The sequence below is a fragment of the Melospiza melodia genome, chromosome 31, assembly GCF_035770615.1.
Source record: "Melospiza melodia melodia isolate bMelMel2 chromosome 31, bMelMel2.pri, whole genome shotgun sequence".
In the NCBI taxonomy this organism is placed as follows: domain Eukaryota; kingdom Metazoa; phylum Chordata; class Aves; order Passeriformes; family Passerellidae; genus Melospiza; species Melospiza melodia.
This window is the reverse complement of record NC_086224.1, coordinates 96806-123838: the sequence shown is the minus strand read 5'-3', so window position 1 is coordinate 123838 and position 27033 is coordinate 96806. Positions and strand designations below refer to the sequence as shown.

The 27033-nt window shown below is 60.7% G+C and overlaps 4 protein-coding genes and 1 long non-coding RNA gene across 6 annotated transcripts; 2 read left to right on the top strand and 3 right to left on the bottom strand.

Moving 5' to 3' along the window:
• Window positions 1-574: 574 nt before the first annotated feature.
• On the top strand, window positions 575-1000 carry LOC134431208 (basic salivary proline-rich protein 1-like). Its single transcript, XM_063179197.1, has one exon. It carries the CDS (start codon window positions 575-577, stop codon window positions 998-1000), a length of 426 nt encoding a protein of 141 aa, XP_063035267.1.
• Window positions 1001-1587: 587 nt separating this feature from the next.
• On the top strand, window positions 1588-7717 carry AAAS (aladin WD repeat nucleoporin). 2 transcript variants are annotated; one of them, XM_063179179.1, is made up of 17 exons: window positions 1588-1809; window positions 2003-2138; window positions 2397-2524; window positions 2597-2652; window positions 2766-2857; window positions 3137-3183; window positions 3552-3650; window positions 4201-4344; window positions 4465-4585; window positions 4711-4835; window positions 5040-5100; window positions 5511-5601; window positions 5944-6037; window positions 6149-6216; window positions 6318-6399; window positions 6699-6783; window positions 7366-7717. In XM_063179179.1, exons 2-17 carry the CDS (start codon window positions 2016-2018, stop codon window positions 7498-7500), a joined length of 1551 nt encoding a protein of 516 aa, XP_063035249.1. In that variant the 5' UTR covers window positions 1588-1809; window positions 2003-2015; the 3' UTR covers window positions 7501-7717. The 2 variants fall into 2 exon arrangements, with proteins under 2 accessions (XP_063035249.1, XP_063035250.1); XM_063179180.1 differs by lacking the exon at window positions 1588-1809 and adding an exon at window positions 1837-1857.
• Window positions 3446-5577, bottom strand: LOC134431194 (uncharacterized). Its single transcript, XR_010030950.1, has 2 exons — window positions 5379-5577; window positions 3446-4917 (listed from the first exon to the last, which is right to left on the bottom strand). It is a non-coding gene; the product is annotated as an uncharacterized LOC134431194 (long non-coding RNA).
• A 1275-nt stretch (window positions 7718-8992) lies between the features above and the next one.
• On the bottom strand, window positions 8993-11258 carry MYG1 (MYG1 exonuclease). Its single transcript, XM_063179182.1, has 7 exons — window positions 11025-11258; window positions 10687-10799; window positions 10464-10623; window positions 10112-10261; window positions 9919-10041; window positions 9528-9709; window positions 8993-9451 (listed from the first exon to the last, which is right to left on the bottom strand). The coding sequence occupies exons 1-7, from the start codon at window positions 11241-11243 to the stop codon at window positions 9271-9273; spliced, it is 1128 nt and encodes a 375-aa protein (XP_063035252.1). The 5' UTR covers window positions 11244-11258; the 3' UTR covers window positions 8993-9270.
• Window positions 11259-11578: 320 nt separating this feature from the next.
• Window positions 11579-24469, bottom strand: VDR (vitamin D receptor). The gene is made up of 9 exons (XM_063179181.1): window positions 24400-24469; window positions 19954-20104; window positions 17575-17705; window positions 14695-14879; window positions 14463-14586; window positions 13755-13926; window positions 13142-13293; window positions 12730-12846; window positions 11579-12475 (listed from the first exon to the last, which is right to left on the bottom strand). Exons 2-9 carry the CDS (start codon window positions 20100-20102, stop codon window positions 12216-12218), a joined length of 1290 nt encoding a protein of 429 aa, XP_063035251.1. The 5' UTR covers window positions 20103-20104; window positions 24400-24469; the 3' UTR covers window positions 11579-12215.
• Window positions 24470-27033: the final 2564 nt, after the last annotated feature.

Genomic DNA, 27033 nt, shown 5'->3' with positions numbered 1-27033 from the left:
ACAGCCAGCAGGGCCTGGCAGGATTGTCCCCTGCCCGCCTCACCCTGCCCACGCGTGTCCCCAGCAGCCGCGTCCCCACTCCCAGGGACATCGTGTGCACGGGAACACGCGTGTGCACAGCCCCGTGCCTCAGTTTCCCCCCGGCCACATCCCAGGGCCCACGTGGCAGCAGCAGGCACGCGGCAGGGCCACGTGTCCCCGAGGACACCCCAATTTTGGGCGCTGTGGGCTGGCGGGGACCCCGCTGCGCTCCCCCTCCCCCTGCCCTGGGCTCCCGCCAGCCCTTTGATGCGCTCAGCCCTGGTTTGGGGCTTTTCCTGAAAAAAAAAAACCCAAAAAGCCACGGAAAAAGGCAACAGGAGGCGGAAACGAGCTCCAGTGCCAGCACAGAGCGGGGGGGGGGGGGGCAGCTGCTGGCACCAGGGCCCCGCGGGGCGACAGGGACAGGGACAGGGGTGGCAGCAGGTCCCGTGCCAGCCCCGGGTGAGTCACGGTGGCCACGGGCTGGCCAGGACCCAGCTGTCCCCAGGGAAAGGGGGACACGGGGCGGGGAAACTGAGGCACGGAGGCGGCAATGGAGCGGCCGGAGCTCAGCGCCGCCACGCAGAGCTGTCCCAGGGCGGCTCCCGGGGGGATTCAGAGTGGCAGTGCCACCTCTCCATGCAGCCCCCCAAGCCAGCCACATCCTCCCCGACCCAAATTCGCCGATTTCGGGGTTTCCCCCCAGAACTGCAGCCCTGCTCGCCGTGGGTGGGCCAGTGCCAAGCAGGGCAGGGAGCCACGTCCCGGAGCCAAACCCCGGCCCGGCGGCCACCGAGGGCTCGACCGCCCGGAGCCTCCCAAACCACAGAGCCCAACCCCATCCAGCGACCCCCCCAACCCCACCGGGGACCCCCCATCCGCCGCCACCGCCTTTTTTCCTGTCTCGCTGCCCCATCAGCCGCGTTTGGGGGGGTCCGAGGGACGCCACGAGGCCACGCCAGCCCTGCGGTGGCTCTGATGTCGGCGCCATCCCAAATCGTCGTCTCCTATCGAACCCCGCTCGCTCCGTAACGGGCGAGGAATGTGGGGCCCCCCGCCGCAGCTCCCCCCGCCGCCTTTATTTAATATCCTGAGAAAATTAAAATAACTCTTGCGGCCGCTAAGGAAAACACGGGGATAAACACGAGAAAAGCGGGAGCCCCGGGAGAGGGGCCGGGAGCGAGCCAAGGGGGGCACGCGGCGGGAGCGGCACCCAGGGGACACGGCGAGAACGGACACGGGCGCCCGCGAGAGGGGACACCGGGGTAGGTGGCACCGGGGACACGGCAGCGCAGGACACCGGGATGCCGCGGGAGCCCAAGAGGGGTCCGGGACCGGGGTGCCCGCGGGACACGGGGGTGCCCGGAGGACACGGCGGTGTCCCGGGGGTCCCGGTCACCGGTCCCGTCCCCGGTCCCGGTCTCGGTCGCAGCGCAGCCCCGCTCAGCCACGCGTGACCCGTCGGCAGCACACGCCCTCTCGCCCCGCCCCTCAAGGGAGGCTCCTCCTTCCTTAAAGGGGCAACGACAGTAATAAGTGGTCCCATTTTAATCAATCCTCGTTACACCCGGAGAGCCACTAAGTCACGTGTGGAGCGCGGCTGTGCAGGGGAGGCTGATATTCTCTCTCCTCCGCCGAGGAAAATCGGGGAGCGTGGCGTTGACCCTCAGCGAGGACTCCGCGTATTTCCCACGCGAGCGGCGGCCCTTTTAATTCCCCTCCCACAGGCGCCCGGAGCCGCGAGGGCGGCGCGCAGCGGCGATTGGCGCGAAGCGGGAGCTGGAAGGGGTGAGAGGAGCCAAGATGGCGCCGCCGGGGGCTGAGGGCGGGGAGCGGGTGAGGGGGATCCGGGGAGAACCCGGGGGGCACTGGGGGTTGTGAGCGGGTGAGGGGCGGAGGGAGGGCCTCCGGCCTGGAGCCGGCGCACCCTGACGGCAGCGGCGGTTTCAGCTCTCGCCCCCCGGCCCGGTCTCGCCCCCAGGCTCGGTGCCGCCATGTGCTCCCTGGGGCTGTTCCCGCCGCCGCCTCCCCCTGGGGATGTCACCCTGTACGAGCTCAACAACTCCCTGGTCTGCGGCCGCCTCAGCGAGCAGCTCCCGCTGGCCTTCCAGAGCCAGGTGAGACCCCCGGGCCAGGTGAGCCCTCCTCGCTCCAGAGCCGTGGCAGCCCCCTCCAGCCTTGGGACTGCCACATTCGTCCCTCTCAGCTGTGGCTGCAGCTCTGTCCCCTCTGCTGGGGTCTCTCCGGGCACCCTCAGGCTGTTCCTTCTCTCCTTGTGCCCCTGCTTTCCTCCCATCGCCGTTTGCCCGCTGCCCTGGGGGCGTCCCTTTGTTCCCGGGGGCTCAGGGGGTCTCAGGGGTCTCTGTGTGCTGCAGGTTCCCGACCTGCCCGTGCTGACCCTGCCCAAGGAGCCCCTCAAGGCCCACGGCCGCCTGGAGCCCAGCGCCCGCTCGCCCTTCATCCACCACCGCGAGTCCCTCTGGAAGCGCTGTCTCAGCGCCTGGTGAGTGCCCCGCTGTCCCCAGAGAGCCCCACCTGTCCCCAGGACGGGCAGTGACCCCCGCTCTCGCCGCAGGCGCGATGCCGGGCTCTGCGGGCTGCTCCGGGAGCTGGCCAGCGCCGAGGAGGAGGGTGAGTTTGGGCTGCCCGGGGGTCTCTGGTCTCGCTGCGATGCCTTGGCTGGGCCCTGCTGTCCCTGCCCTGTCCCCCTGGTGCTGCAGGGACGCTGAGGGTCCCTTTGCCAGGGCTGCAGTGGCTGCGGACGGGCTCGAGCCACGCGCTGGCCGTGTGCCGCTGGCTGTCCTCGCTGCACGGATCCCTGTTCCCACACCTGTCCGTGAGTCATTCCGCCTGATCCCTGCTGCTGCGGGAGCCAGGGGCAAGGGGAGCAGCCATTCGGGATGTGGGGTGGTCCCTTCCCCACTAAACCCCCCCCAAAATGCTCCTCCTCATGGTGCCCAGCTCCAGACACCGCTCCTTCCTCCACTGGTGGAAGATGGACACTGAGAAGGTGTTTGGTGCTGCAAGAGGGGCCCAGATCCAGGTGGGGGAGAGGGAGAAAGGGCTGGGAACTGGGGGTCCCTGCTGCCAGCTCAGTGTTCTCCTGTCCCTGCAGCTGACCAGTGAGGACATGATCGCAGCCTTCTCCCAGGCCGTGGACTGGTGAGTCCTGGGTGTCCCAAAGTCACCGTGCCAGGGTGGGAGTACAAGGACAGGATGGCCCCGTTTGGTGGGCTCAGCAATTAAAGGCAAACGTTGCCCCACTGACTCTGGCTGCCCTGCTTTGTGTGCCCTGGGTGGAGAGATATCAGGGTTAAAGGAGATCAGAGCCTGGAAAATTCCTTCCAGTTCCAACCCCAGCCCCTCAGCAGAGCCCTGTGAATAATTCCCAGAAACAGGGAATTTCTCAAAGAAAATGGTCCTGTTGGGCAGCAACAAGGAAGTTTTTATTTCTCTGAGAACTCTGAGCAGGGTCTTTGCCAGCCCAGTGGGTGCTGGGGGGGTCTCACCCTGCCCTGTGCCCCCTCCAGGGCCGGCTGCACCATCAGGGCCTTCGCCTGGCACCCCCACACCAACAAATTCGCTGTGGCTCTTTTGGACGATTCCATCCGTGTCTACAACTCCAACAGGTGGGACTTTGTCTGGGATTTGGGCAGCCTGGGGTTGGCACTGCCCTGGGGCTGCTGCCCGTGGCCTCCTGGCCCACCTGGCATACCTGGGCTCTCATTCAGCCCCCCTGCTCCTTCCTCGCTCTGCCCCGAGCCTCAAGAGCTTTGCCTTTCCTTTCCCTGCCTGCTCTGTGCCTCTGGGGACATCCCGGGGGTCACCCAGCCCTGGGGGTGGTGACAGAGCTGGGGGGACACGGGCTGAGTGTCCTCTGTCCCCCAGGTCTCCCTGCTCCCCCAGGGAATGCCAGTCCCTGCTCAGGAGAAGACTCTGCCGGCTGCTCCTGCAGCCCCCCCGGGTGTCCCCAGGCTGGGCCCTGGCCGGACTGGGGACACCTCGGCTCAGTCACACCAGGTGTGTGACACCTGGCTCGCTCCGGTGTCACCTGGCTGGGAATCCCTGTCCCCTCCCACCCTGCTGTCCCCCCTCACTGCGCTCAGGGCTGGCAGGGGACACTGTGGCTGCACCAGGGCTCTGTGCCCCACAGCTGTGTCACCTGTCCCCTCCCCGCAGTGCCACCGTGCCCTCGCTGAAGCACCGCCTGCAGAGGAACGTGGCTGCCATGGCCTGGAAGCCTCTCTGTGCCTCCATCCTGGCCGTGGCCTGCCAGAGCTGCGTGCTCGTGTGGCACCTGGACCCCACCTCCCTCTCCACCAGGTGACAGCTCCCACCTTCCCTTCCCGGCCATTGTCACCCCGCTGGGGCTGGCTTTGGGACAGCGCCGCCATCCTGCCAGCAAACCCCAAATCCTGCTGGCTTCTCCCTTGTCCTGTGCAGGCCCTCGTCAGGCTGTGCCCAGGTGCTGTCCTGCCCCGGGCACAGCCCTGTCACCAGCCTGGCCTGGGCGCCCAGCGGGGAGCGGCTGCTGTCGGCGTCACCCGTGGACACGGCCATGCTGGTGAGGACCCTCTGGGGACACCCAGGGACACCCGGGCTGGACACGCACAGTGCCACCTGGGCCTGAAATGTTCCCTCTGTGTCCCCTAATCCCGCTGTCGCCATCATCCCCCGTGTCCCCTGCAGGTGTGGGACGTGTCCACCGAGACCTGTGTGCAGCTGCAGTGGTTTGGGGGTGGCGGTGTCACCTACTTGGCCTGGTCCCCCGATGGCAGCAAGGTGCTGGCAGCCACGCCCTCGGCCGTGTTCCGGTGAGCTCCTCGTGCCCATCCTCATCCTCGCTGCAGAAAATCTGGATCCCAAACATCCCCCCAGCTCCTGCTCCTGCTCCTGCTGTGGGGGCAGAGCGGGGAGTGGCTGGGCGACGGGGTTGGACACTCTGGATTCCCAGAGCAGCAGGATTGGGGCAGATTCCCAGGAATTCTGCTCCCTAAAGCCTCCTGCTTTCTCTGCAGGGTGTGGGAGGCCCAGATGTGGACCTGTGAGCGCTGGCCCACCATCCGGGGACGCTGCCAGGTAGGGTGGGATATTCCCCTCCCAGGGAATCACTGAGGCTGGAAAAGCCTTCTGGGACCACCCAGGCCAAGCCCTGGCACTGCCAAGGCCACCACTGACCCCTGTCCCCAAGTGCCACATCCACAGGGCTTTTCAATCCCTCCAGGAACAGGGACTCCACCCCAGCCTTGGGCAGCCAGCCCAAGAAATTGTGGAAATTTTCCCTGATTGTGTGGAAATCTTCCCAGTATCCAACCTGAACCTCTCCTGGCACAGCCTGAGGCCATGTCCTCTTGTACCTTGGCTGTCCCCTGCCATCAGGGACTTGTGGAGTGAAAAGTCCCTCCTGAGCCTCCTTTTCTGCAGTCTGAGACGCTCCAGACAGGGTGGCAGTGTCCCACAGGCAGGTGACAGGGTGGCACTGTCCCCAGACAGGGTGCTGGAGCCCTGACGGCAGCCGGCTGCTCTTCACCGTGCTGGGCGAGTCCGTCATCTACTCCTTGTCCTTCTCCGAGTACCGGGGTGAGTTTGTCCCACCTGGAGCTTCCCAGATGTCCCCACAGCTTTGGGGTGAGGAGCTGGGACACACAGGGAGCGTGTTGGGGTCTCCAAGCACAGAATCTCTGGAATTCAGGTTTTTCCATCCCTCACGTTGCTCCTCAGTCACAGTTGTGGGGTCTTGAAGGGATTTCAGGGAGACTCCGGTGGCTCCAGAGCCAGCATGGGGGTCCTGGTGTTTGCTGTCCCTTGTCCTCCATCCCTGCCACTCCTGGGACACCAGCACAGCTGCTCTGAGAAAGAAATAAATGCATGATCACCCGGGGAATGCAGTGGGCTGATGGAGTGTGGGTTTGTCCCGGGCAGGGGAGATGCAGGGGCAGGTGGGAGGCTCCAAGACGGCCTCGATCGTGGCAGACCTGTCCGAGACCACCTTCGAGACCCTCTACGGGGAGGAGAGGTGGGTCTGGCTGGGGGCACTGGGGGTCCCTGCTCCTCCTGGCAGGCACCCCTGGCTGCTGGGCACACCTGGGAGTCTCTGCCCCCAATTTTGAGACTTGTGCTGTTGCAGGATTGGAGGAGAGGTTCATTCCATGGTGTGGGACCCCACCGGGGAGAGGCTGGCTGTGATCATCAGAGGTCAGTCCTGCCCCGTTGCCTGCTTGGCCTGGGGCTGCTGCTGCCCTGGGAGAAGGGACGGGGGAACAGGGGAGAGCCCTCGTGCTGCTGTGCCCCCACAGGACACCCCGAGTGCGCAGGCAGCCAGCCGGCCGTGGCCGTGTTCCGCACCCGCAACAGCCCCGTCTTCGAGCTCCTGCCCTGGTGAGGGGGCTCGGGGGCTTGGGGAGGGGGTTTGGGTGGGTTTGGGTTCATTTGGATGGGTTTGGGTTCATTGCAGGGGGTTTGGGCTTGTTACAGGGGCTTTGGGTGGGTTTGGGTTCATTGGGTTCCCCACCTCACCCCCTTGGCTTTGAGTTGTCCTTTTCCAGTGCATCCCCCCTTGCACCCCAGACACCCCCAGTCCCTGGGATGTGCTGTTTCCCCTCAGACCCCAGACACCCCCAGTCCCTGGGATGTGCTGTTTCCCAGCCCATAACCCTGCCTGTTCCCCCGCCCCACAGCGGCTTCGTGCGGGGCGAGCGCGGCGCCCAGCCCCAGCTCATCTCCTTCCACCCCTGCTTCCCTCAGGGCGCCCTCCTGACCGTGGTGAGTCCGTCCTGGGGCACTCCCAGTCCCAGGGGACACTGGTGGCACTGGGGAGGGGGCTGGGACCAGGGTGAGCCATGGGGAGAGGAGGTTTAACCAGGCCAAGGGTTGGGTGCTGTGTTTTGGGGACAGAGGGGTTGGACCTTTCCTGGTCCCTGGGAAGGGACCTGGAGGGACTGGGGGACAGTGCTGGACGTGAGCCAGGTGTGCCCAGGTGGCCAAAAAGCCTGGTGGCATCCTGGCCGGGCTCAGGGGTGGTGGGGCCAGCAGGAGCAGGGGATTGTTTCTCCCCCTGGCCACACCTCGAGTGCCGTGTCCAGGTCTGGACCCCCCAGTTTAGGAAGGATTTTGGGATCTGGGTCATGTCCAGAGAAGGGAATGGAGCTGGGGACGGGCCTGGAGCTCTGGGGGGCTGAGGGAGCTGGGGAAGGGGCTCAGCCTGGAGAGGAGGAGGCTCAGGGGGAGCCTCATCAGTTCCTGTAACTCCCTGGCAGTCAGGTCACGGGCTGGGCTCCATCCCAAGGGGTTTCCCCATTTCTGTGCTGTTCGGACACTGAGCCCTGCCCACCCTGTCCCCTGCAGTGTTGGTCCTCGGGGAGGATCTCCCACATCCCCTTCTTCTTCGTCAGCGCCCTGGAGCCCCGCGGCAGCCCCCGCCGCAGCCCCGCGCCCGTGCTGGGCAGCGTCCGCGAGCAGCCGCTCTTCTCCGAGCTCTGAGAGCCTCCCAGGGGCTCCTGGGGCACCTTGGGGCCTCACGGGGCACCCCAGAACCTCCTCGGGCACCCCAGGGCTTCCTCAGGCACCCCAGGGCTTCCTCGGGCACCCCAGAACCTCCCTGGGCACCCCAGGGCCTCTTCTCCCTGCAGGAGCCCCTCAGACCTGCTCAGGGTCTGGCAGTGTTGATCCTGCCCCAATTAAAGGTGGATTTTCTCTCCCTCCTGTCTTCTTTCCTCACACCGATGGGTCTGGAGGATTTTTGGGGGTGAATTTGGGAAGTCTTGTGGGTCTGGAGGGGTTCTGGGGGCTCCAGAGTTGATTTTGGGGTCAGGAAGAGCTTGGAGTGGACTCACAGAAGCTGTTGGTGTGATCCCACTGCAGCCCATGGGCCAGGGCTGCTCTTTTGGGATCAAAGAGCCCCATTTTGGGGACAGGTGATGGCTGAAGGGCTTTGGGGCAGGTTTTGGCCACGCACACAATCCCCAGCTTTGACTCGAGGGTGAACAAAAGTGAACCAAACCCCCAAAGTGAACCAAACCCTCTGGGGGTCCCCAAATCCCAGCTCTGGGGTCCCAGGGTGCTGCCCCAGGGGAGCCCCCCCAGCCCCACAGGGTGGGGGCAGCAGCTGGGCCCCCCCAGAGGGGATTAACGCTGCTGCTGCTGGCACAGTGAAATCCTGGGATTTCACTGTTTTAATAATCCCAGGATTACAGACCCTTAATCCTGGGATTACACTGCCCTGGCAGGGAGAACTGGGGGAGCACAGGGTCCCTGCTCCCCCCACCCCAACAGCCCCAGGACCCCCCAAATCCTCCCCAGAGCAAGGGGGAGACCCCTCCCTTTCCCCCCAGAGCATCCAGCCCCTTCCTGAGGCTGAGTAGGGGGCTCCGGGGTGACCCGGGCTCCGAACCCACCGCAGCTGCTGGGGCCAGCCGGGGGCTCCCGGTGCCGCCGCTGAGCGGCTCCTCCTCCTCCTCCTCGCGGTGTTGCCGGTGCGCGGCGCAGGGCAGGGCCCGCAGGTACCGCAGGTGCAGCCGCGTCTCCTCCCGGCTCCGCCGCACGAACCGGCGCACGCAGAGCAGCACCGAGCCCAGCCACCCGCCCAGGGCCACCAGCGCCACCACGTCCGGGGCCCGCGCTGTTCCTGTGCCCGTCCCCAGCGTCTCGTTGTGGCCGCTGGGCGGCAGCGGCACCGGCGGAGCCTCCCCGGGGCACCGCGAACCGGCCCGGGGGTGCTGGGGCAGCCCCAGCAGCAGCAGCAGCAGCAGCCCGGCCGCCGGCATGGCCCCGAAGGAGCGGGAGGGAGGGGACACCGTGACCCCCCCGCGGTGCTGTGACACACGGCAGGGAGGGTGACACGGTGCTGGTGACACGCAGGATGGTGGCAGTGCCAGCAGGGGGGTGCAGTGATTGCTGTCCCCGTGCTGGGGGGGTCACGGCTGTCCCTGAGTCACAGCATCCCCCCCCGGGACCCCTCAAACAGCCACTCCACTGGGCACACACTGGTTTTTACTGGTGCTGGCAGCGCCTCGGTGCAGGGACCTGACAGGAACAGGGTCAAACTCCCAGGAAATGGAGCCAAAGAGTCTCTGGCTGGGCTGGCACCCATCCAGCACAGGGGGTGGGTGCTCCGAGACCCCCGGGAGGGGCTGCTGCCCCCCCAGCACAGCAGATTGCTCAGAGAATGCAGGATCCAAGTGGGAACGGTCCCTGCACATCCCACACTGAGCGAGGGGCTCCCTTCTGGGGTGACCCTGCTGGGGAGGGGGCTCACGTGCTCTCTGTGCCCCCCCCGAGCTCCAGCGCCCTCCGGGCCATCTCCAGGGCCCCATCCCGGGTCCGGTTGCCCCCGATGAAGCCGCTGGCGTGGACGAAGATGCAGCCGGGGATTCCGGCCAGCTCGGACAGCGCCTCGTCCCGCAGCCCCCGCCAGGCCTCGGGCAGGGGGAGCCTGGGGGTGGACACGGGGCTTGAGAGTGACCCTGACCCCACGGGGGGGCGGGGGCAGGGCAGGGGAGGGCTCTCACCGGCTCTGGAAGCTGTGGGGGGCTGTGGGCACGCTCTGCACCCGCCACTGCCCGCCCCGGTCCGGGAACAGCACGAGCAGCAGCGGCCGGGGCAGGGCCAGCTCCCGCTCCAGCTGGAACAGGTGCTCCTTCCAGGGACAGCCGCCCTGGGACAGCTCCAGGACCTGCCCGCTGGCATCCACCTGCAGGGGGGACACGCTGGGGACATGGGGGAGACTCCCAAAACCACCCTGGGCTGCTGCCCCAGAACCTCCCAGTGCCCTCCTGCAGGGGCCGTGCAGGATATGGGGTGCAGGGCCCCCCCGGGAGGTTTCTACCGAAGGGATTTGACCTCCCCACGCCCCAATTCTCCTCCAAAATCACAGATTCCCCCAGACCAGCTCGGCGTTACCTCGAGGCGGCGCCGCATGGCCTCTTCCACCAGCGCCCGTGCCGGCAGCCAGGCCCGGTGGTAGAAATCCAGGCGCTGCAGGAACTCGGTGCCCACCAGCTCCATGGCCCTCCTGAACCCTGCCTGGGGACACGGGGTCAGCGGTGTCCCCGAGCAGGCTGTCCCCAGGGTCTGTCCCCAGGGCCGTCCCCACCTCGGTGTCCTGGTCGGGGTCGTTCCAGCGGGGGTTCAGGTGCCCCACGCGGGCGCTCAGGGTTGTGCTCAGGGCGTAGCGCGGCTCCCCCGCCGCCGGTGCGATCCCGTTGTCCATGGCATCGATCTCCTCCACAAAGTTCTCGTACAGCTGGGGACAGCGAGGGGACAGAAACATGAGAAGCAGTGAGGCGACAGCAAGGGAGGACAGAGGGGACAGCAGAGCAAAGCCTGGCTGGAAGCACAAAGGCTCCAGCCACTGCCACAAACTGCTCCCCTTTCCCCACCGAGGACAAGCCCCGGGCAGAGCCGTCACCCCGGCAGGATGACAGACCCCCTGCCACCGCTGTCACCTTGTCATAGAGCGCTGTGACCACGGGCCCGTCCTCGGGCTGCCCCAGGAGCCCCGCCAGGATCTGCGCCCCGAAGTGGCAATAGACGAGCCCGGCGCTGCTCAGCTTCGTGCTCCAGGGCTTGTCCGGCCGCAGGCTCCGCATGGACTCCGTGAAGGACCTGCGGGGCCACGCGGTCACCGCGGGTCCCCCGGGGATGCCGCTGTCCCCGGCGGGGTCTCACCTCTGGTGGTGGTCGTAGCGGTGCCGCCCCGGGTCGTACTCGCCCCCCACGTCCACCACGACATCGCAGCCGGCCAGGCGCTGCGGGTCCCGCGTCCGCACGATCTCCGCGTCCTGCAGGGGACACAACAGTGACCCCCAGACGGGACCGGAGAGCCCGGGGACACGACGGGGACTCCCAGGTGGGATCGGGGACAGAAGAGCGGCCGCTGGGTGGGCTCAAGTGTCCCCACATGGGACCGAGAGAAGAGCGACCCGGAGAAAGAGCCCGGGACCCGGCACCGCACGGTGCTCCCGTCCCGTTCATGCCCCGAGCCGGGCGCGCTGCCGGTGCCGTACCTTGTAGCGGGGCAGGAGGCGCAGCAGGAAACACGCCAGCGCCTCGTCGCAGTGGAAGGTGCCGTCGTGGGTGCCGATGCGGGCGGCGGGCTCGGGGTGCGGCCGCTTGTGCCCGGTCCCGATGCCGGCGCTGGTTCCGGTGCCGGTGGCGGCCATGGCCACGAGCCGGGCGGCGCGCGCGGCACCGCGCATGGCAACGGGCAGGCCACGCCCCCTCATCGGCAGCTCTTCCCGCCCATTTTGTCCCCGCGCTTGCGCGGGATCAGCCCCGCCCCCAGCGAATGCGCACGCGCACGCGGCGGGGCCAAGGAGGCGGTTTGGTGTGGAGAGCGCCCTCTGGCGGGCGGGACCGGGATCGAGGGACGCGGACACACGGACACCTCCGGGACAGACACACACGGTCCTGCGCGGCCCCCGGGGACACGATGGATGGATGGATGGATGGATGGATGGATGGATGGATGGATGGATGGATGGATGGATGGATGGATGGATGGATGGATGGATGGATGGATGGATGGATGGATGGATGGATGCACGAGCCTGGCGCTGAGTTGGTTTGCCCAGCAGGAGTTTATTGGCCCGAACCGGAGACCCTCCGGACACCAGGGACCCTCTTACTGTTGCTCGTGGCCCCGGGGGGCTGTCATGGCTCTTCCCAGGGCTCTGGAGCCCCCAGCTCCCAAAGCCCCCTTGTTTCGGGTGGGTACAGGGGCCTGGAGCCGCTTCCAGAACACGGCAGGGGAAGGAGGCCAAGCTGGAATTGGGGTCCCTGCCTCATCCCAGGGGTCCTGTCCCATCCCAGCAGTCATCACCCCATCCCGCAGAGGGGTCCCGCTCCAAAGTGGGGCTGTCTCCTGGAGATGCCCCTGCTCCCCCATTCCCAGGGAGTGCAAACAAAGCTCGTCCTGCTCTTCCCTTTGAGGGTCGAGGACATTTCCCCCCTCGGGGCTTTCTCGGCTGCCTCTGGCTCATCCCAGTTCATCTCCCGGCACTTGCCCCTTCCATACATTCGCAAAAGGAAGGGATTCGGGGCAGCCCGGCCCCAAACCACCCGTGGAGATGCGGGGAAGCTGCTCCTGGAGCCGCGACCCCAGACCCCGACCCCTGCCCGGGCTCAGCTCCTCCCGCACACCCAGCGCCGGCTCCCCGTCCCGCAGGGCTGCGGGGCCGCTCCTGCCGTGCGGGCGCTCAGGAGATCTCGTTGCCGAAGACCTCGAGCAGCAGCGGCGTGAGCTGCATGCTGTGCTCGGGCTGGAAGGACAGACAGCGGTACTGCCGCGAGTGCTCCTCGTTGAGGCTGCGCAGGTCCGCCAGCTTCTGGATCATCTTGGCGTAGAGCAGGCGGCCGCCGGGCGCGGCGTGCCGGGCGCGGATGTAGCTCTGCAGCACCTCCGAGAGCCGCTCCTGCAGCGCCTCCACCCGCAGCGGCTCCCGCACGCCCGGCCGGTCTGCGGGACGGGCAGCGCTCAGGGCAGGCCCCGCTGCTGGGGGGTTTCCCTGCCGTTTGGGGCTTTGTATAGTTTGGGGGGATTCCCTCCCTTTCACCCCTTTTTAGGGTTTGGGATAATTCCCTTCCCTTTTGTCCCTTTTTATGGTCTGGGGGTTTTCCCTTCCTTTCATCCCTTTTTAGGGTCAGCCGTACTGATGGGTTTTTCCCCTCCCTTTTGTGGGTTTTTCGGATTTGGAATGGGTCTGCCCCTACCTGGGGACAGGATGCAGATGGCCATGAGCAGCACATGCTCCTCCTCGTGCAGGTTCAGCTTCTTCAGCCCCACCTGGAACTTCACCAGTGGCTCCAGCAGGGCCATGCTGTGCCCGGCTGTGGAGAGAACGGGGCCTCAGGGGGGCTCTGGAAAAGGCTCATTTTCCTCTGGAAGGGGGATCTTTCCCTTTGGACCGGGATTTTTTCCAACACATTGGGGTGGCACTGGGGCCATTGAGGAGGTGGCACTGGAGACCCTGAGGTGCCACTGCAGACCTGGAAGCACCACTTGTCACCTCCCAAACCCCCAGAATTTGGGGCAGGACCCACCCCCGTTCTCAGCCAGGCGCAGAGAAGGCCCAGCAGGGGGAAAGTCAGGGAATTTCAGGATCTGGGGCTGGGGCTCCCTTACCCTGGGTGACGTCGCTGACCCTGTACTTGAAGTCGCTGCTGCCGCAGGTCCAGGACATGTCCTCGAGGGTGAAGGACTCATTGGAGCGCAGCATGATCACCTCCATGGCGCTGCACTTGAGCAGCACGATCTGGTCCTCCACAGACAGATCCCTGCAGGAGGATTTGCCCTCTGGGTGGGGAGCGGGGCGCTCAGGGGACACAGGACAGGGCCAGAAGGAGCTGCCATCCCCAGGGTGCTCAGCTGAGGCTCCCTCCCCAGGAATTCCCATTCCAGGGTTTTTTCAGGTGCATTTTTGCCTCAAATCTTGGAATGAACAGAACCTGAGGCCCCTTCCCAGGAATTCCCATTCCAGGGGTTATTTAAGGTGCATTTTAGTCCCAAATCTTGGAATGAACAGAGCCTGAGGCCCCTCCTGGGCCCCTCGGGTGCTGCAGGAGCTCTGGGTGGAATCTGTGTGTGTTTTCCAGGGTACTGGAAAAAGGGAGAACCCCAGGGAAGGGGAGAGACATAGAGCAGAGCTGGGAAGGGAACAGGGTGGAGGAATGGCTGGGAGGGGCAGCACGGGATTCCCAGGGGCAGGAAATGCCAGATTTGGGATCTGCAGCCTCACCTGAATCCCGGGATCATCTTGGCAAAGCCGATCACCTTCTGGATGCTGTAGCTGACCAGGTCAGCCAGGTGTGGGAGCATGGAGAGCTGGGAGAACTCCAGGTTCACCGAGGAGCTCTCGTCCTGCTCCTCCTGCAGCGCCAGGCTGGGGAACGGCGGCGGCTCCGCGGTGTCTGCAGGGGGAAAAGTGGTGAGCACCCCAGCGAGATCCCCCCGAGCTGAGCAGAGGCTCTGGAAACACCCTGAGCACCCCAGCGAGCCCCCCTGAGCTGAGCAGAGGCTCTGGAAACACCCTGAGCACCCCAGCGAGCCCCCCTGAGCTGAGCAGAGGCTCTGGAAATGCTCTGAGCACCCCAGCGAGCCCCTCAGAGCTGAACAGAGGCTCTGGAATCCCAAATCTGGGTGGAGGAGCTGCCTTTCTGCCCCTCTGAGCCCTGGAGGGGTGAGGGGAGGGAATCTGGGGGCTTTTGAGGCCAGGTTCTCCACAGGATTCAGGGCTGGTTTGGAGATCCCAGTCAGGGAATGTGGGATGAGGAAGAGGAGGAGCATGGCAGACCCTTGTGCTGGGGTTAATTTGGGCTCTGGCACAGCCCATCCCCTCCCCTGGAATTTGGGGTGGTTTGAGGTGTCACCTCCAACCCAAGGCAGGCTCTGGGGTCCCTCCCTGGCTGCCAATCCCAGTTTGGGGCCAGGAGGAGCTGGGGCACACCTGGGAATGTGCTGAAGGCCTCGGAGCTGAAGAGATCTGAGGAATCCTCTGAGGACAGGTCCTGGGTGAGCAGGGACGAGGATTTTGTGGCCCCTCTGCTGCTGGGTTGGCTCCTCACAGGGGGCTGGGGGAGAAAACAGAGAAAACTCCTTGAGGAATGGGGCTGGCAGAGGGGTCTGTGGATTTTGCAGGGGGAATTTGAGGGATGAAAGAGATCTTTTGGGGTCAGTACCCGAAATTTGGTGAAGTCAGCATAGGTGGGGTCGTAGGTTTTGCGATGGGCCTCGAGCAGGATGTCGATGACTTTCTGTTGCTCCTCTGAGAGTTTGGGTTTGAGGCTTTCCCTCAGGGCTTCCTCCTCCTTCCTCTTCAGGATCATCTCCCTCTTCCTCTGCACCTCCTCGTCCGTAAGGATGACTGGGAGAGGAAAAGGGGTGGAACCAGGGATTAGAATGACCCCGGATGCCACACCCAGCCCCTGGAAAATTGCTTTTGCCACCTGGAAAACCCTTTGTGCCCCTACAACAGCTTGGCCCCGTTTCCTCCTGTGCCCAGGAGGCTTTTGGTGCTTTCAGGGGAGGCTCTGGGGGCACCGAGGCCGTGCCAGCCGTGCCCCGTGCCCGTTCTGCTCCCTCCCTGTTTGCTCAGCCCTCTCAAATCCCCAAACCCTCGGCTCCCAGCTGCCACCAGGGGTGTCCAGCGCTGCTTCAGGGCAGATTTAATCTGATTTTTAAGGTCAAGGCACTCAGGGCTGGGGATTTATGGCTTTTATTGGGGTGGCGGCGCTCGGCAGCGGCCAAAGGTTGGGCTCCACGCAAGGCTGGGCCTGTTTGCTCAGGAAAAAGGAGCAGCTGAGGGCAATTTGGGCTCAAATCTTCACTTTTTTATCAATCACTCCAAGCCCTGAGCAGCCTCAGAGGGGCTGGGAGTGACAAAGGCAGCGGGGAGCTGCAGAAATCTCTGAGGTCACAGCAGAGCCCCCTCAAAGCACTGTTTTGAGGAGGAGGAAAGGAAAAAGGAGTTCCTTTTCCTCATCCCTTTCTGCAGGGACTGGACACCTCAGGGGCTGTTTCTGAAATTTCTGGTGCAGGGACCCCGTGCTGGGAGGGCCAAGGTGGAATTTGGGGCGAGAGGTCAGCGGGAGGAGCTCAAGGCAAGGAGGCCTCAGCCTCGCTGGCTCCTTTGGCCCAGGGCGATTTTCCATTCTCCATTTTCCATTCCCCAGCCTTGCACAACCTCACAGGGGCCTGGGACACCTCAGGAGGGGCCGAAAGGTCGCTCCCACCTCTACCATCAGGGAGGAAAATCAGGATTTTGCCATTTCCCCTTGCCAGTTTTTATCACAAAAAGCATCAGATCCACAGGGGCCTGCTCGGGGTCACCCACCCTGTTGCTACACAGAGAGCAGGAGCTGTTAAAAAATCCCATTTTTAGCGATTATTAGAGAAGGATCCAAGGAAGCCCTGACACCCCTGAGGGACAGACACCCCTCCCTCAGCTGCAGGCAGCTGGAAGAAGGCAGGGAAGGGGTAATTCCACATTTTCTGGCCACCTAGAAAGAGGGAAAGGCCAGATTTCCCAGGCCATCCTGTGAGGAGGAGACAGGCCCTGGCTAAGAATTCCCCAATCCCAAGGCCTGGAGGGGTTTTCTCTGCCCTTCTTGTCCCCAGACAGGCAGAAAACCACAAATATTTGCCCAAGCTGGGAACTGGAAACGCCACGTGGTGACCTGAGCCTGGCACAGGGCTGGGAGAGTTGGGGTCACCAAACTCCTCAGCTGGCCAGACCCAGCTCCTCCTGCCCCAAACTGGGACAAACCCCAAATTTCAGAGGTGTGGAAGAGCCCAAATTATCCCCAGCTCAAGGCTCTGCCCTGCTTCTCTTCCTCCCTACCCCACATTCCCAGCCCTGAATCCCAACACTCTACGGAAAACAAGGCCTCAAAACCTTCCTGATTCCCTTCTTCCACCTAAAAATAACCCCAACCCTTCGTCCTCCCTCATTTTTCCAGCAGCAAAGTCCATTTTTAGCTATTTTTAGCCTGTCTGGGTCAGTTTTGGTTAATGCAGGCAGGATTTGCTAACGGGGCTGTTTACACGTTAACTCCTGTGGGGAAAACGTGGAGAAAACCCCCTGGAATTGCTGCCCAGCAACTTGCCAGCCCTTCCTGGGTAATTAATTGGCTGCTGGTACAAATTAAAGCACTTCCCTCATTAGAGGCTCCCCAAAAACAGGGACAGCTCCCCAGAATTTGGGGACAGCCAGGGTGGGGTGCAGCCTTTTCCTCCCTCATCAACCTGCCAATCCCAAAGAATAAAATCCAGGGATTCCCATCAGGGTCATTGAAAATGTAAGCATTTTTGCCCTCACAAACACTCCAAATGCTGATTTTCTGGAGGCCCTGGGGTGACATCAGGCTCTGTTTAGCACATCAGAGAAAGGGCCCTGCTTCCATAGCCCGAATTTCCAGCTCCATGGACACCCTGGCCACAATCTCCCAACAGAAAATGTTTGGTTGGAGCTCTCCAGGAGCACCCAGCTCCTCCCCAGCACCTCAAACATGTTTTAATTTTAAAAGCCACTTATCTCTAAATACACCCGGAGAAAACAAACATTTGGGCCACATTTGTGTGTTTGGACTGGGCTTAAAAACCGCTTTTATTCCCTCTGCTGTTGACTTAAGTCCCTGCTTTATCCCACATGGAAAAAAGGGTCAGGAAAAAAAATCTCAGAGGGAGAAGAGGAAAACCCAACCCAGCTCCATGGGGATGGGAAAGCTCATCCAGCTCTCCCTGTGGAGCATGGAACATGCTGGAAAAGAGAATTTTCAGAGCCATTGGGAGCCATGGAGCTGATTTTCCTCAAAGAAAACCCCAGGAGAATCCATGAGAACACAACTCTGGTTTGGGAAGGAATCATTAAACCAGCTCCTCTCAATCATTACCTGCTGCTTCCTCTGCCCTTTGCATCCCTGGAGGTTCCCTGTGGCACCAGGGAGGTGGCAGAGGCACAGCCAGGGCCCCATGAGCATTCCCTGGGCTGGACACTCACATTCACAGCCCTCGCACACTCACAGTGCTTGCACACTCACTCACAGCCCTTGCACACTCACACTCCTTCATCATGCCGATGTCCAGGCAGCGTTTCAGCCGGCAGGCCTGGCAGTGCCGCCGGTTGTCCTTGGTGATGTGGCACTCCCCGCTGAAGGGACAGGTGAACATGGCCTTCCTCTTCATGCTCCTCCTGCAAAAGGGACAAAAACCCTTTTTAGGCTCCATTCCTGCTGGTTTGGCTGGTGCTCCAGACATCAGCTGGGTTGGGAGCTGCAGGCACTGCTGGGAAAGGAAAATTTCCCCCAGGGAAACACCCAAGGGTTTATCCCAAAATGGTTTGGGGGAAATGACCTTAAACCCAGCTTGATCCCCTTGCACTAAACCAGGCTGCTCTAAGCCCAGTCCAGCATGTAAGTTTAAGAAGGCTTTGGGTTTAAACAGGGATTTTTAAGGCCAGGAGGGTGGAAGGATTGCAGGATTGCAGAGAAACCCCCCCCCCGGCAGCAAAATAAACCCGAGCTGGGGCCGTGTGGTTAAACCCAGCCGCCCTAAGCCCGGCTTTGCTGGCAGAACTGGCCCGAGCACATTTTGGGTGTGCAGGGAGAGGAATTCTCGCTGCAGGACACAGAGAAAGGAGCCTGAAAATGACAACCCTGAGCTGCAGGGAAACCACAGCGGAATGGGAACGTGGAGCCACCGGGACAAAGGGTCAGAGCCAAAATAACCCAGGGAAAAGGGTCAGAGCCTGCCAGCCAACGGGGCAGAGCCAAAACCTTCCAAGGAATAACGGCCAGAGCCAGAATTTCCAAGGACAAAGGGTCAGAACCTTCCAGGACAAAAGGTCAGAGCCAGAATCTTCCTGGGGTAAAGGGTCGGAGCCAAAATACCCCAAGGACAAAGGGTCAAGGGCAGAAACTTCCAAGGAAAAATGATCAGAATCTTCCCAGCCCAAAGGGTCAGAGCCAGAGTTTCCCAGGAAAAAGGTGGTAGATGGGATATTGGGAAGAAATTCCTCCCTGTGAGGCCCTGGAATAGAATTCCCAGAAAAGCTGTGACTGCCCAATCCCTACAAGTGCCCAAGGCCAATACTCAGATAAAAAATGGGTCAAAAATATCAAAACTGGGTAAAAAAAAAATATCAAATAGAGGTAAAATATGTCAAATATGGGCTAAAATATCACATATGGGTAACAAAATAAAATTTCTAGTAAAATATAAAGTAAAATATTTTAAAATGGGTAAAAGAATCAAATCTGGGTAAAAATCTTCAAGATTCCCTCGCCTGCAGCCCCAGGAATTAAAAGCTGCATTTAGAAAGGGAGAGGTAAACAAAGTGGCTGCACTCTGCCCTTTCCTGATAGGAATTTGGGATTTTCAGGAATTCATCCCAGAAAAATGGATGGCAGGCCCTGTTTTCCCCCATTCCTCCAAAACCTTTGGAATTTTGCTGCTCCAAGTGGGGAAACACAATCCCAGCACTTGGAATTCAGCCCTGGACACCCCAAAATTCCAGATTTTGGTGCACAAGAAGCTTATTTTTTTTCCACAAAACCTCAAGGAAAGGCCGGGAATGCACAAACAACGAGGCCTTGGAGCAGGGAAAAATATTCCCAGGGCTCAGGGCAGGCCAAAATTCCAGGTTTGGAATGAAAATTGCAGCTTGGGTGGCTCCAGAGGCTCCCAGGGTGACACCGGAGCCAGGCTGGGCTGGAATTCCATGGAAACCTTCCTGAGCCACCCATTCCCAGGCGGACTTGGGATCCCAGGGGCTAAAAATAGAGAATTCCAGGCCTCATTCCTGGCCTGGAATGAGGGATTGGTGCTGGGGAGGGCTTCAGCAGGGAGTGGGGATGGGGGCAGAATTCCCAGGGTGACCCAGAATTCCCAAGGGGGACAGCAGAATTCCCTGGAAATGCTGGATTTTGCGAAGAGCTGCTCCAGGGCATCCCCTGCCCTTCCTCATTCCCCAGTCCCAGAACTTTTTGAGATTTTAGGGCTGGGGATAAATCCCAATTTGTAACCCCAGAGGAGTTTTCCCACACTCCCCCCTTCTCCTGAAGCACTGCAAATCTCCCAGATCCATGAAAAACCCTGGAAAAATGGCGCAAAACCCATCCCACAAAAGAAATCAATGATTTTCCCTCCTTTTACACCATGGGAATGCAGCACCACCGGGAATTCCAGGCCTATTTCAGCACCCTGTTGGTTTCCCATTGGGACTCCCAGAGTTTTTTGGGATGGGGGGGTGCAAAGTTCCCAGGTCCATGAAAAACCCTGGAAAAACAGGGGAAAACCCCATCCCACAAAAGAAATAAACAATTTCCCCCCTTTACACCATGGGAATGCGGCACCACCAGGAATTCCAGCACCCCATTGGTTTCCCCTTGGGATTCCTGGGGTTTTTTTGGGATGGGGCAGCCCCAGAGGCCCGGGCCCACCTGAAGAAGCCCTTGCAGCCCTCGCAGGTCATGGCGTTGAAGTGGAAGCCGGTGGCTCTGTCCCCGCAGACCCCGCAGACCCTGGGCACGCCGCGCTCGCACTCCCCGGCGGCGTCGGCCACCGAGGTGCTGCAGGCACCCGGGTCCATGGCTGTGAGCGGAAAAAATGGAATTTGTCACCGATTTTCTATTAATTCCACCCCATCTGGGGCAAAGTCAGGGGCTCAGTGTAAAATTATCCCTAAAATCTAGGAGTTTTCCTTGCATTCCCCCTGATTCGGGCAAGGAATTTTTATTCCCATTGGCTCTGGGCATTAAAACCGCCCAAAAAGATTCCAATAGATTTTTGGGATTCTGGAATGCTGGGAAAGCTCTGGGGTTGGGAGAGGCTCACTTAACAACCCCAAGGCTCCTTAAAAATTCCCAGTGCCTCTGGAATGTTTTCCTTTAAAAAAAGGAGAGCAAAAGTGCTTTTTTCCCATTCCAAACCCTCCCATTCCCAAATTCCAGCTGCACCTTTAAATCCATTAAATCCCATTAAACTCCCAATTAAATAATTCCCTCTGCTTTGGGGCTGTTTTCCAGGGATTCCTGAGGGGGATTTAGGGCCAAGATCTGGATTTGGAGAATTCCCTGGGACAGCATTCCCAGCTCTCCTCTGCCACCATTCCCAACCAAAGCCTGGATTTTCACCTTCATTCCTTTAATTCCTTTGGAATTTTGTTTTCATTTGGATTTTCCCAGCTGGGCTTTGGGGTTGGGGCTGGGCTGGAGGATCCCCAGACAAAGAATTCCCAAAACCCCACAGGAGCCGCTGCACTGGGACATTCCAGATGAATAAAAATCCATGGAAAGCCGGGAGAGGGAAGGGGTGAAAGTTTCCCAACGGAATCGGAGCAAAGAGCAGGGACAGATCCAACGCCCCTGGGAAAAACGAGCCTGGCAACTCCAGAGCTCCCAGCCCTGGCACAGGAGGGAACTCCGGGGTGAGGAATTTGGCACCCACAGATCCTGGTTTTCTCTCTATCCCATAAAAAATTGGGAATATTCCAGGTTCGCCCCTTGGATTGCCATTCCCTGGGCTCCAAACACATCCCACTGCTCCTTCTAAATGGGAAAATCCAACTGAGCCCAGCTTTTCCTGGGATTTTACCCCAAAAAAAGATCCCTCCAGCACCACTGCAGTCATTCCATGGAGAAGCCTTCCCCCCTTTCCAAGGAAAAATTAAAAAAAATCAAGGAATGGGAATTTTTTCCCACAGTCTTCCCTGGTGTCTCCTGAACCCTTCCTGGATTTCCTCCTCCTGCCCCAAATCCTTCCCCTTGCTCCTTTATTTCCTATATTGGCTGTCCAATTCCTTCCTCTTGTATCCCAGACAAAATCCGGGGAAGGCTGACAGGCAGAAGCTGCCCCTGCTTGTGGGAAATTCCAGAACTCCTCCGGAGCTTCTCCCTGGATTTCGAAATATTCCCAAACAGGTTTTTGCTCTGTCACCCTCCAGAGAGAGAAAGCCACCCCAGGAAAACACAATTCACAGGAATTTTCAACATGGATTTTTAATTTTTGTACCATTTCCGGCCTCCCTTGGGGCTTGTTTTTTGCCCCAGAGGGAGGAAAATTCCAGCAAAATTCCAGCACAATGCTCCTGAAATCTGCCCTGAAAACAGGGACTGGGGAGAGGAGCTGGAATTTGGGGAATTTCAACCTTAATTCCCGGGATTGGAGCAAGGATTATCTGAAGCTGCTGGGACAGGATCCCTGGGAAGGTTTAGGGTGCATTTTAGGGAAAATTCCTCATCCAGAGGGTGGAAAAGCTTCCCAGGGAATGGACAGGGCCCTGAGGCTGCTGCAGCCCGAGGAGTTTTTGCAGAATGCTCGTGGATATTTGGGATTTTTGTGTCCAGTGTAGGGCCAGGGGTTGGAGGGGATCATCCCAATTTGGGATTTTCCAGGATTCCAAGGAAGAGTCTGGATTCCATGGCCTTGGGATCCCACATGGGGTCAGGGCCTTTCCAGGAATGAAACAGCCCCAAAATCCCAATTTTTGTGCCCTGTCCCAAGCAGTGTCCCCAGGGCCACCCTGGGCAGCAGCAGGACACAAATCCAGGTTTTCCCCATAGAATTCTTAGAGGGTCCCAGCCCCTCAGGAAGGGATTGTATAGCCCAGGACTCCTTCAGGAGGAAATGGGAAAAGACCCCATAATTCCAGAAAAACTGCACTGGGAAGGGCTCTCCCTAAGGAAAAATTCCCAAAGCAGAGGTGGAAGGGCAGCACCAGCCCCATACTGAGGAGTAAAATCCTCTTTTGTGCTGGAAACAGCCCTGGGGAGGTGTGGAGCCACACAGGCGATTCCCAGCTGCGGCAATTCCCAGGAAATCTGGGATTTGCTGTCCCCTCCCAGGTGAGCCCAAGGCCAGGGGACACGTCCTAAAAATAGAGCAGGGCCTTGTCAGAATTTTGCTGGAATTCTGCTGATTTTTGGAGCAGGGAATTTAAAATCTGGAGTTAAAAGCTGGAGCAGGGGATTTATGGGGATGGGAGGGATATTTGGGGGGAGGAACGGATTTTAGGGAGCTCCCTGGGGCAGCAAAGAGCCCAGATCCCTGTCTGTCCCTTCCCTGGGATGTGCCCGCTGGAAAAGGGAATTCTCATTCCCCAGAACCTCGACCTGCCCAAGGAGGGAGGAGGAGGAGGAGGGGATGATGCAGCAGCCAGAGCTGTTGCTGCCTGGAATTGGGAAATTGGAGCAGCAGCCACGCCTGGGGCACGGAGAAGGTGGGAAAACCCTCAGGAAACGGCTCCAACTTTTCCAGAGAAAAACGAGGGAGGCTTCGTGTGCCAGAAATGCCCTTTTCCACCCGGGGGGAAGCAGGAACAGGATCAGGAACGGCTCCAGGCAAGGAGAATCCCTGCCCAGGAGAGCCCGGAGCAGCTCCTGGGGTCCCTGGGAAAGAGGAAACGCCTTCGGGCGCCCGGATAAAAATCCAGGTGTTGTTTTCCACCCTTTTCCGTTTATTAGCGGGGAAAAAGGGCGAGGGTTGAGCTGATAAGGGCCGAGATAAGAGAAATGGGCCCAAGGAGGAGCTGAGTCAGCAGAGGCTGAAAATGAAGGGGTGGCGCTGGGGACATCCTGGCAGTGCCACCCCTGGCACGTTTTTGTTCCACTCACACCTCAGTTTAATCCTAATTTCCCTGGATTTTGCTCCCCTTGCTTTCCTCAAATTTTCCCTGGATTCTTTGCTCCTCTCACCCCTCACTTTCACCATCATCTCCCTGAATTTATTTATCTTCTTTTTAATTCCCAGATCCATTTCCATTCCCATTCCTCTCCTTTTTAGGCTCCTATTTGCATCCTCCAGCCCACCTCCAAGTGGGATTTTCCCTCTCTCAATCCCTGACAATTCCAGAATTTCCCCTCAGGGAGCTCAGGCCAGGCTGGCTCTGCTTTGGCTCAGCCACAAGAAGTTAAAAATTATTCTCTGGAGCAGGATTAGCCATTAAATGGGGAAAAAACACCTGGATTTTCCATTTATTCCTCCCTAAACACAGCGGGATTCAGGGAAACAAACCCCAGCGTGTTTTTACCTGGGAAAAATCTGATTTTTGGGATTTTTGTTATTGCTAGGACATCTCAGTCCTGATCTGGTCACGCCCTGAAGATCTGGGGCAGACATCTCCTATCACCCTCATCATCATCTGCATCATCATATCCCAGATTTTCCTTGCTCCAGGACTCCAGAGGGAACCCAATCTCACCCTGGAAATTTTTCCCCTTTATTTCACCCCATTTCCACCAGGTCCAGCCCAACATCGGGGCTTTTTTAAACTTTATTTACACCATTTTTGCTCCCCTTGGTTTCCCCATATTTCCCTGGATTTCTCTCCATTCATCTTCGGGTTTAATCTTAATTTCCCTGGACTTTTCTCCCCTTACTGCTCGATTTCCCTGGATTTAATCTTAATGTCCTGGGATTCCTGTCCCCCTTGATTTCCCCATCACTTCCCTGGATTTTTCCTCCCTCTTCCCTGGGTTTAAACCCCAATTTCCCGGGATTTTCGCTCCACTCACACCTTGCTTTCCCCATCACCTCCCTGGATTTTTGCTCCCCTCGGTTTCCAGGGATTTTTCCCGGGTTTGACCGCAATTTAAACCGCAATTTCCCGAGATTTTCGTGTCCCGCCGCAGCCGCGGCTCCTTCCCCGGCCGGAGGAAGATGAGTCACGGGCGGCTCCGGGGGAGGAGGAGGAGACGCCGCAAAAACGTCGCTTCTCCCGAAAACCTCTTTCCGAGAAAAAACACCCAGCTTTTCTCAAAGCTCCAGCCTTGAAGAGGAGAGGAAGGAGCGGCTCAGCCGCCTCTGCCGACCCCAAACCGCCCCAAAAACTCTTTTGGGATGCCCAGAGAGGATCCCTCAATTCCTGGTGCATAAAAATCCCCCCGTACCTTGATTTTCCTGGGGCTGGCACGGCTCGGGATCCTCCGAAATATGGGAAGGCGCTGGGGAACCAAGAAGTAAGGTGATTAATGCCGTGTCGGGGGGCTCAGCTTCCCCCCAAAACCCCCCCAAAAATCCCGAATTGGGACCTTGAACGTGGGTTTAAATGGGGTGCTTAATCATGAGAGCAGCCAAAAACCCCAAAATCAGCCTTACAGGAAACGCTAAAATCGCCTTACGGGAAGCCCTAAAGTCACATTGACACCCCCACGGCAGCCAGGAACCCCAAAATCACCTTACAGGAAGCCCTGAATTCACACGAACACCCCACGGCACCCCGGAATTTCCCGGTTTCGAAGGCCCCCCAAAAAAGGGGCGCCGCAGAGGGGGGAGGACAATGGTGCCTTTCCGGGATGTGGGGACGCCCCGGAACAGCCCAGAACTCCCGGATTACTGGGGGTGCTCGGGGCTGAGCCCCCCAAAACCAGGAGCCACCCTCAGAACGGGATGGGGACACCACAACCCCAAGGGGATCCGAATTTTGGCAGGGAACCCCCCCAAAGCTCCCAGTTTAGGGAGTCACGCGGTGGGGGGGGGGCACAGGGGACCCCCGACACCTCCCGGGGCACCGGGGGGGGGGGGTCAGACACACACGGGACCCCCAAAGCAGCACGGGAACCGCAAACCAGGAAGCGCCTGGGAGCCTCAGCGCCCGGCCCGTGCCGCTGCTGCCACCGGGGACAGCCCGGGAGCTGGGAACCATCCCGCCACCCCCGGGGCCTCCGCACCGCTCCCGCACCCCCGGTTCGCCCGCAGCGGCCGCCCCCGTGGCCCGGGGAGCGCCGGTGGCACGGCCGGGGCGGCGGGCGCGGAGAACGGCTGGGCTTGACCGGCCCCGGTGTCCCCTGTCCGGGACCTGAGCCCCGGCGTCCCCCTGTCCCCTGCCCGGCACCTGAGCCCCGGCCTCGGTGTCCTCGGTACCTCCGCTGTCCCTTGCCCAGTACCTGAGCCTCGGTGCCCCCTGCCCAGTACCTGGTACCGGTACCTGAGCCCCAGCTCCGGTGTCCCCTGTCCCGTACCGGTAACTGAGCCCCGGCCCCGCTGTCCCTGTTGAACCCCCTGCCCGGTACCTCAGCCCCGGTACCCCCTGTCCGGTACCGATACCTGAACCCCGGCCCCGCCGCCGCCCCCGGCCCGCCCGCTGCCGCCTTTTGAGGGGAACCGGCGCCCCTGGCCCCGCCCCTGCCTGCGCGGCACCGCCTTGACCCCGCCCACACGGGCCATATAAGGGCAGGGATGGGCGCGGTCACGGCGATGGGGGCGTGGCGGGAATTTCACGTGGCCCCGGCAGCGCGGGGGCTTCCCCGGAGGGTCCCGGACCCCGCTGACCACGCGGTGCCCACCCGGATTCCTGCTGACCACCCGGATTCCCGCTGACCACCCGGTGCCCACCCAGCCCCGCTGCCCACGCGACCTCTCTCCCCCAGCCGGGAGCGCCCCGAAGGGCAGGGCACTCTTGGGGTGCCAGCGCCCGGCGCTCCGGGGGCTGCCACCCCTCCCGAAAGCCCGGTGGGCTCGGGCAGCCGATCCAGCTCCCAGTGAGTGCCCGGTGCTGCACCGGGACAGAATGAATGCCACCGGTACCGGAGTGCCACCCCCAGCACTCCCGGCTCTTTGCTGTCCCCTCAGAGCCCGAGGGTGAACCCGGCCTGGGGACCCGCAGGACCCCTGGATTTGGCTGCTCCTGAAGGATCTGAGAGTATTTGGGATAGATCAAGAACCGACCTAGGCCATCCAAAATCCTATTATTGGTGGCTTGGAATGTGGGATTTTGGGCAGAGCCAGCTCAGCCCACCCCAACCTAGGATTGGGCGCTCTGCACCCCCAGTCTAAAAAATCGGGGTATTCGGCCATTTCCCAATTTCCTTCCTCAAATCCCCACCGAGGTGCAGCCACCTGCAGCACCTAATAAAGCAGCGAGAGAGCTCCCAGAGAACCCCTGCTGCTGCCGCTCCAGGGTTTATCGGATGTCCCCTAAACCCAAAATCCCGGGAGCAAACGAGCCCCCGGTGCAGCAGAGCCCCCGCAGCCGCGGGCACCGGGTTCAGCCGCCGCGGTTTGCGTGGGGAAAACGCTTCGAAATCGCCTTTAAATTGATTTAATGAGGCCGAGGACGGGAAAACAACGTCTGGGAAGAAATGGGAGCTCATCAGAGGCAATTTCGTGGCGCGGAAGGATTTCGGGAGAGTGGTGGAAGCTGCTCATTCCCGTCCCGGTGCTTTTGGGGTTATCTTTCCATGCCAAAAAAATGTCCCAAAATCTTCCAAGGCTTTTCCCCAATGGCACGGCCATGCCAGCGAGACGCGTTTTCCACACAAATTTTTACATTTTTCCCATCGGGAATTTGTGTCCCCCGAGCTCTGGGGAAAGTTTGTGGCCGAGGAGGGTTTGAATTCCCTCCCTCTCTCCTGATTCCCTGCTGCTTTTCTGCCCTCAATTCACCCGGCACGAAGGGTTTGGGGCCAAATCCCGGCTCTGCTCGGCATCCCCGGGACAGCCGGCACGTGCAGAATTCGGGAGGATTTAATTCCTGCACGGAATTTCATTCCTGCTTGTAAATCCCAAGAGCTGTGAGCGGCAGC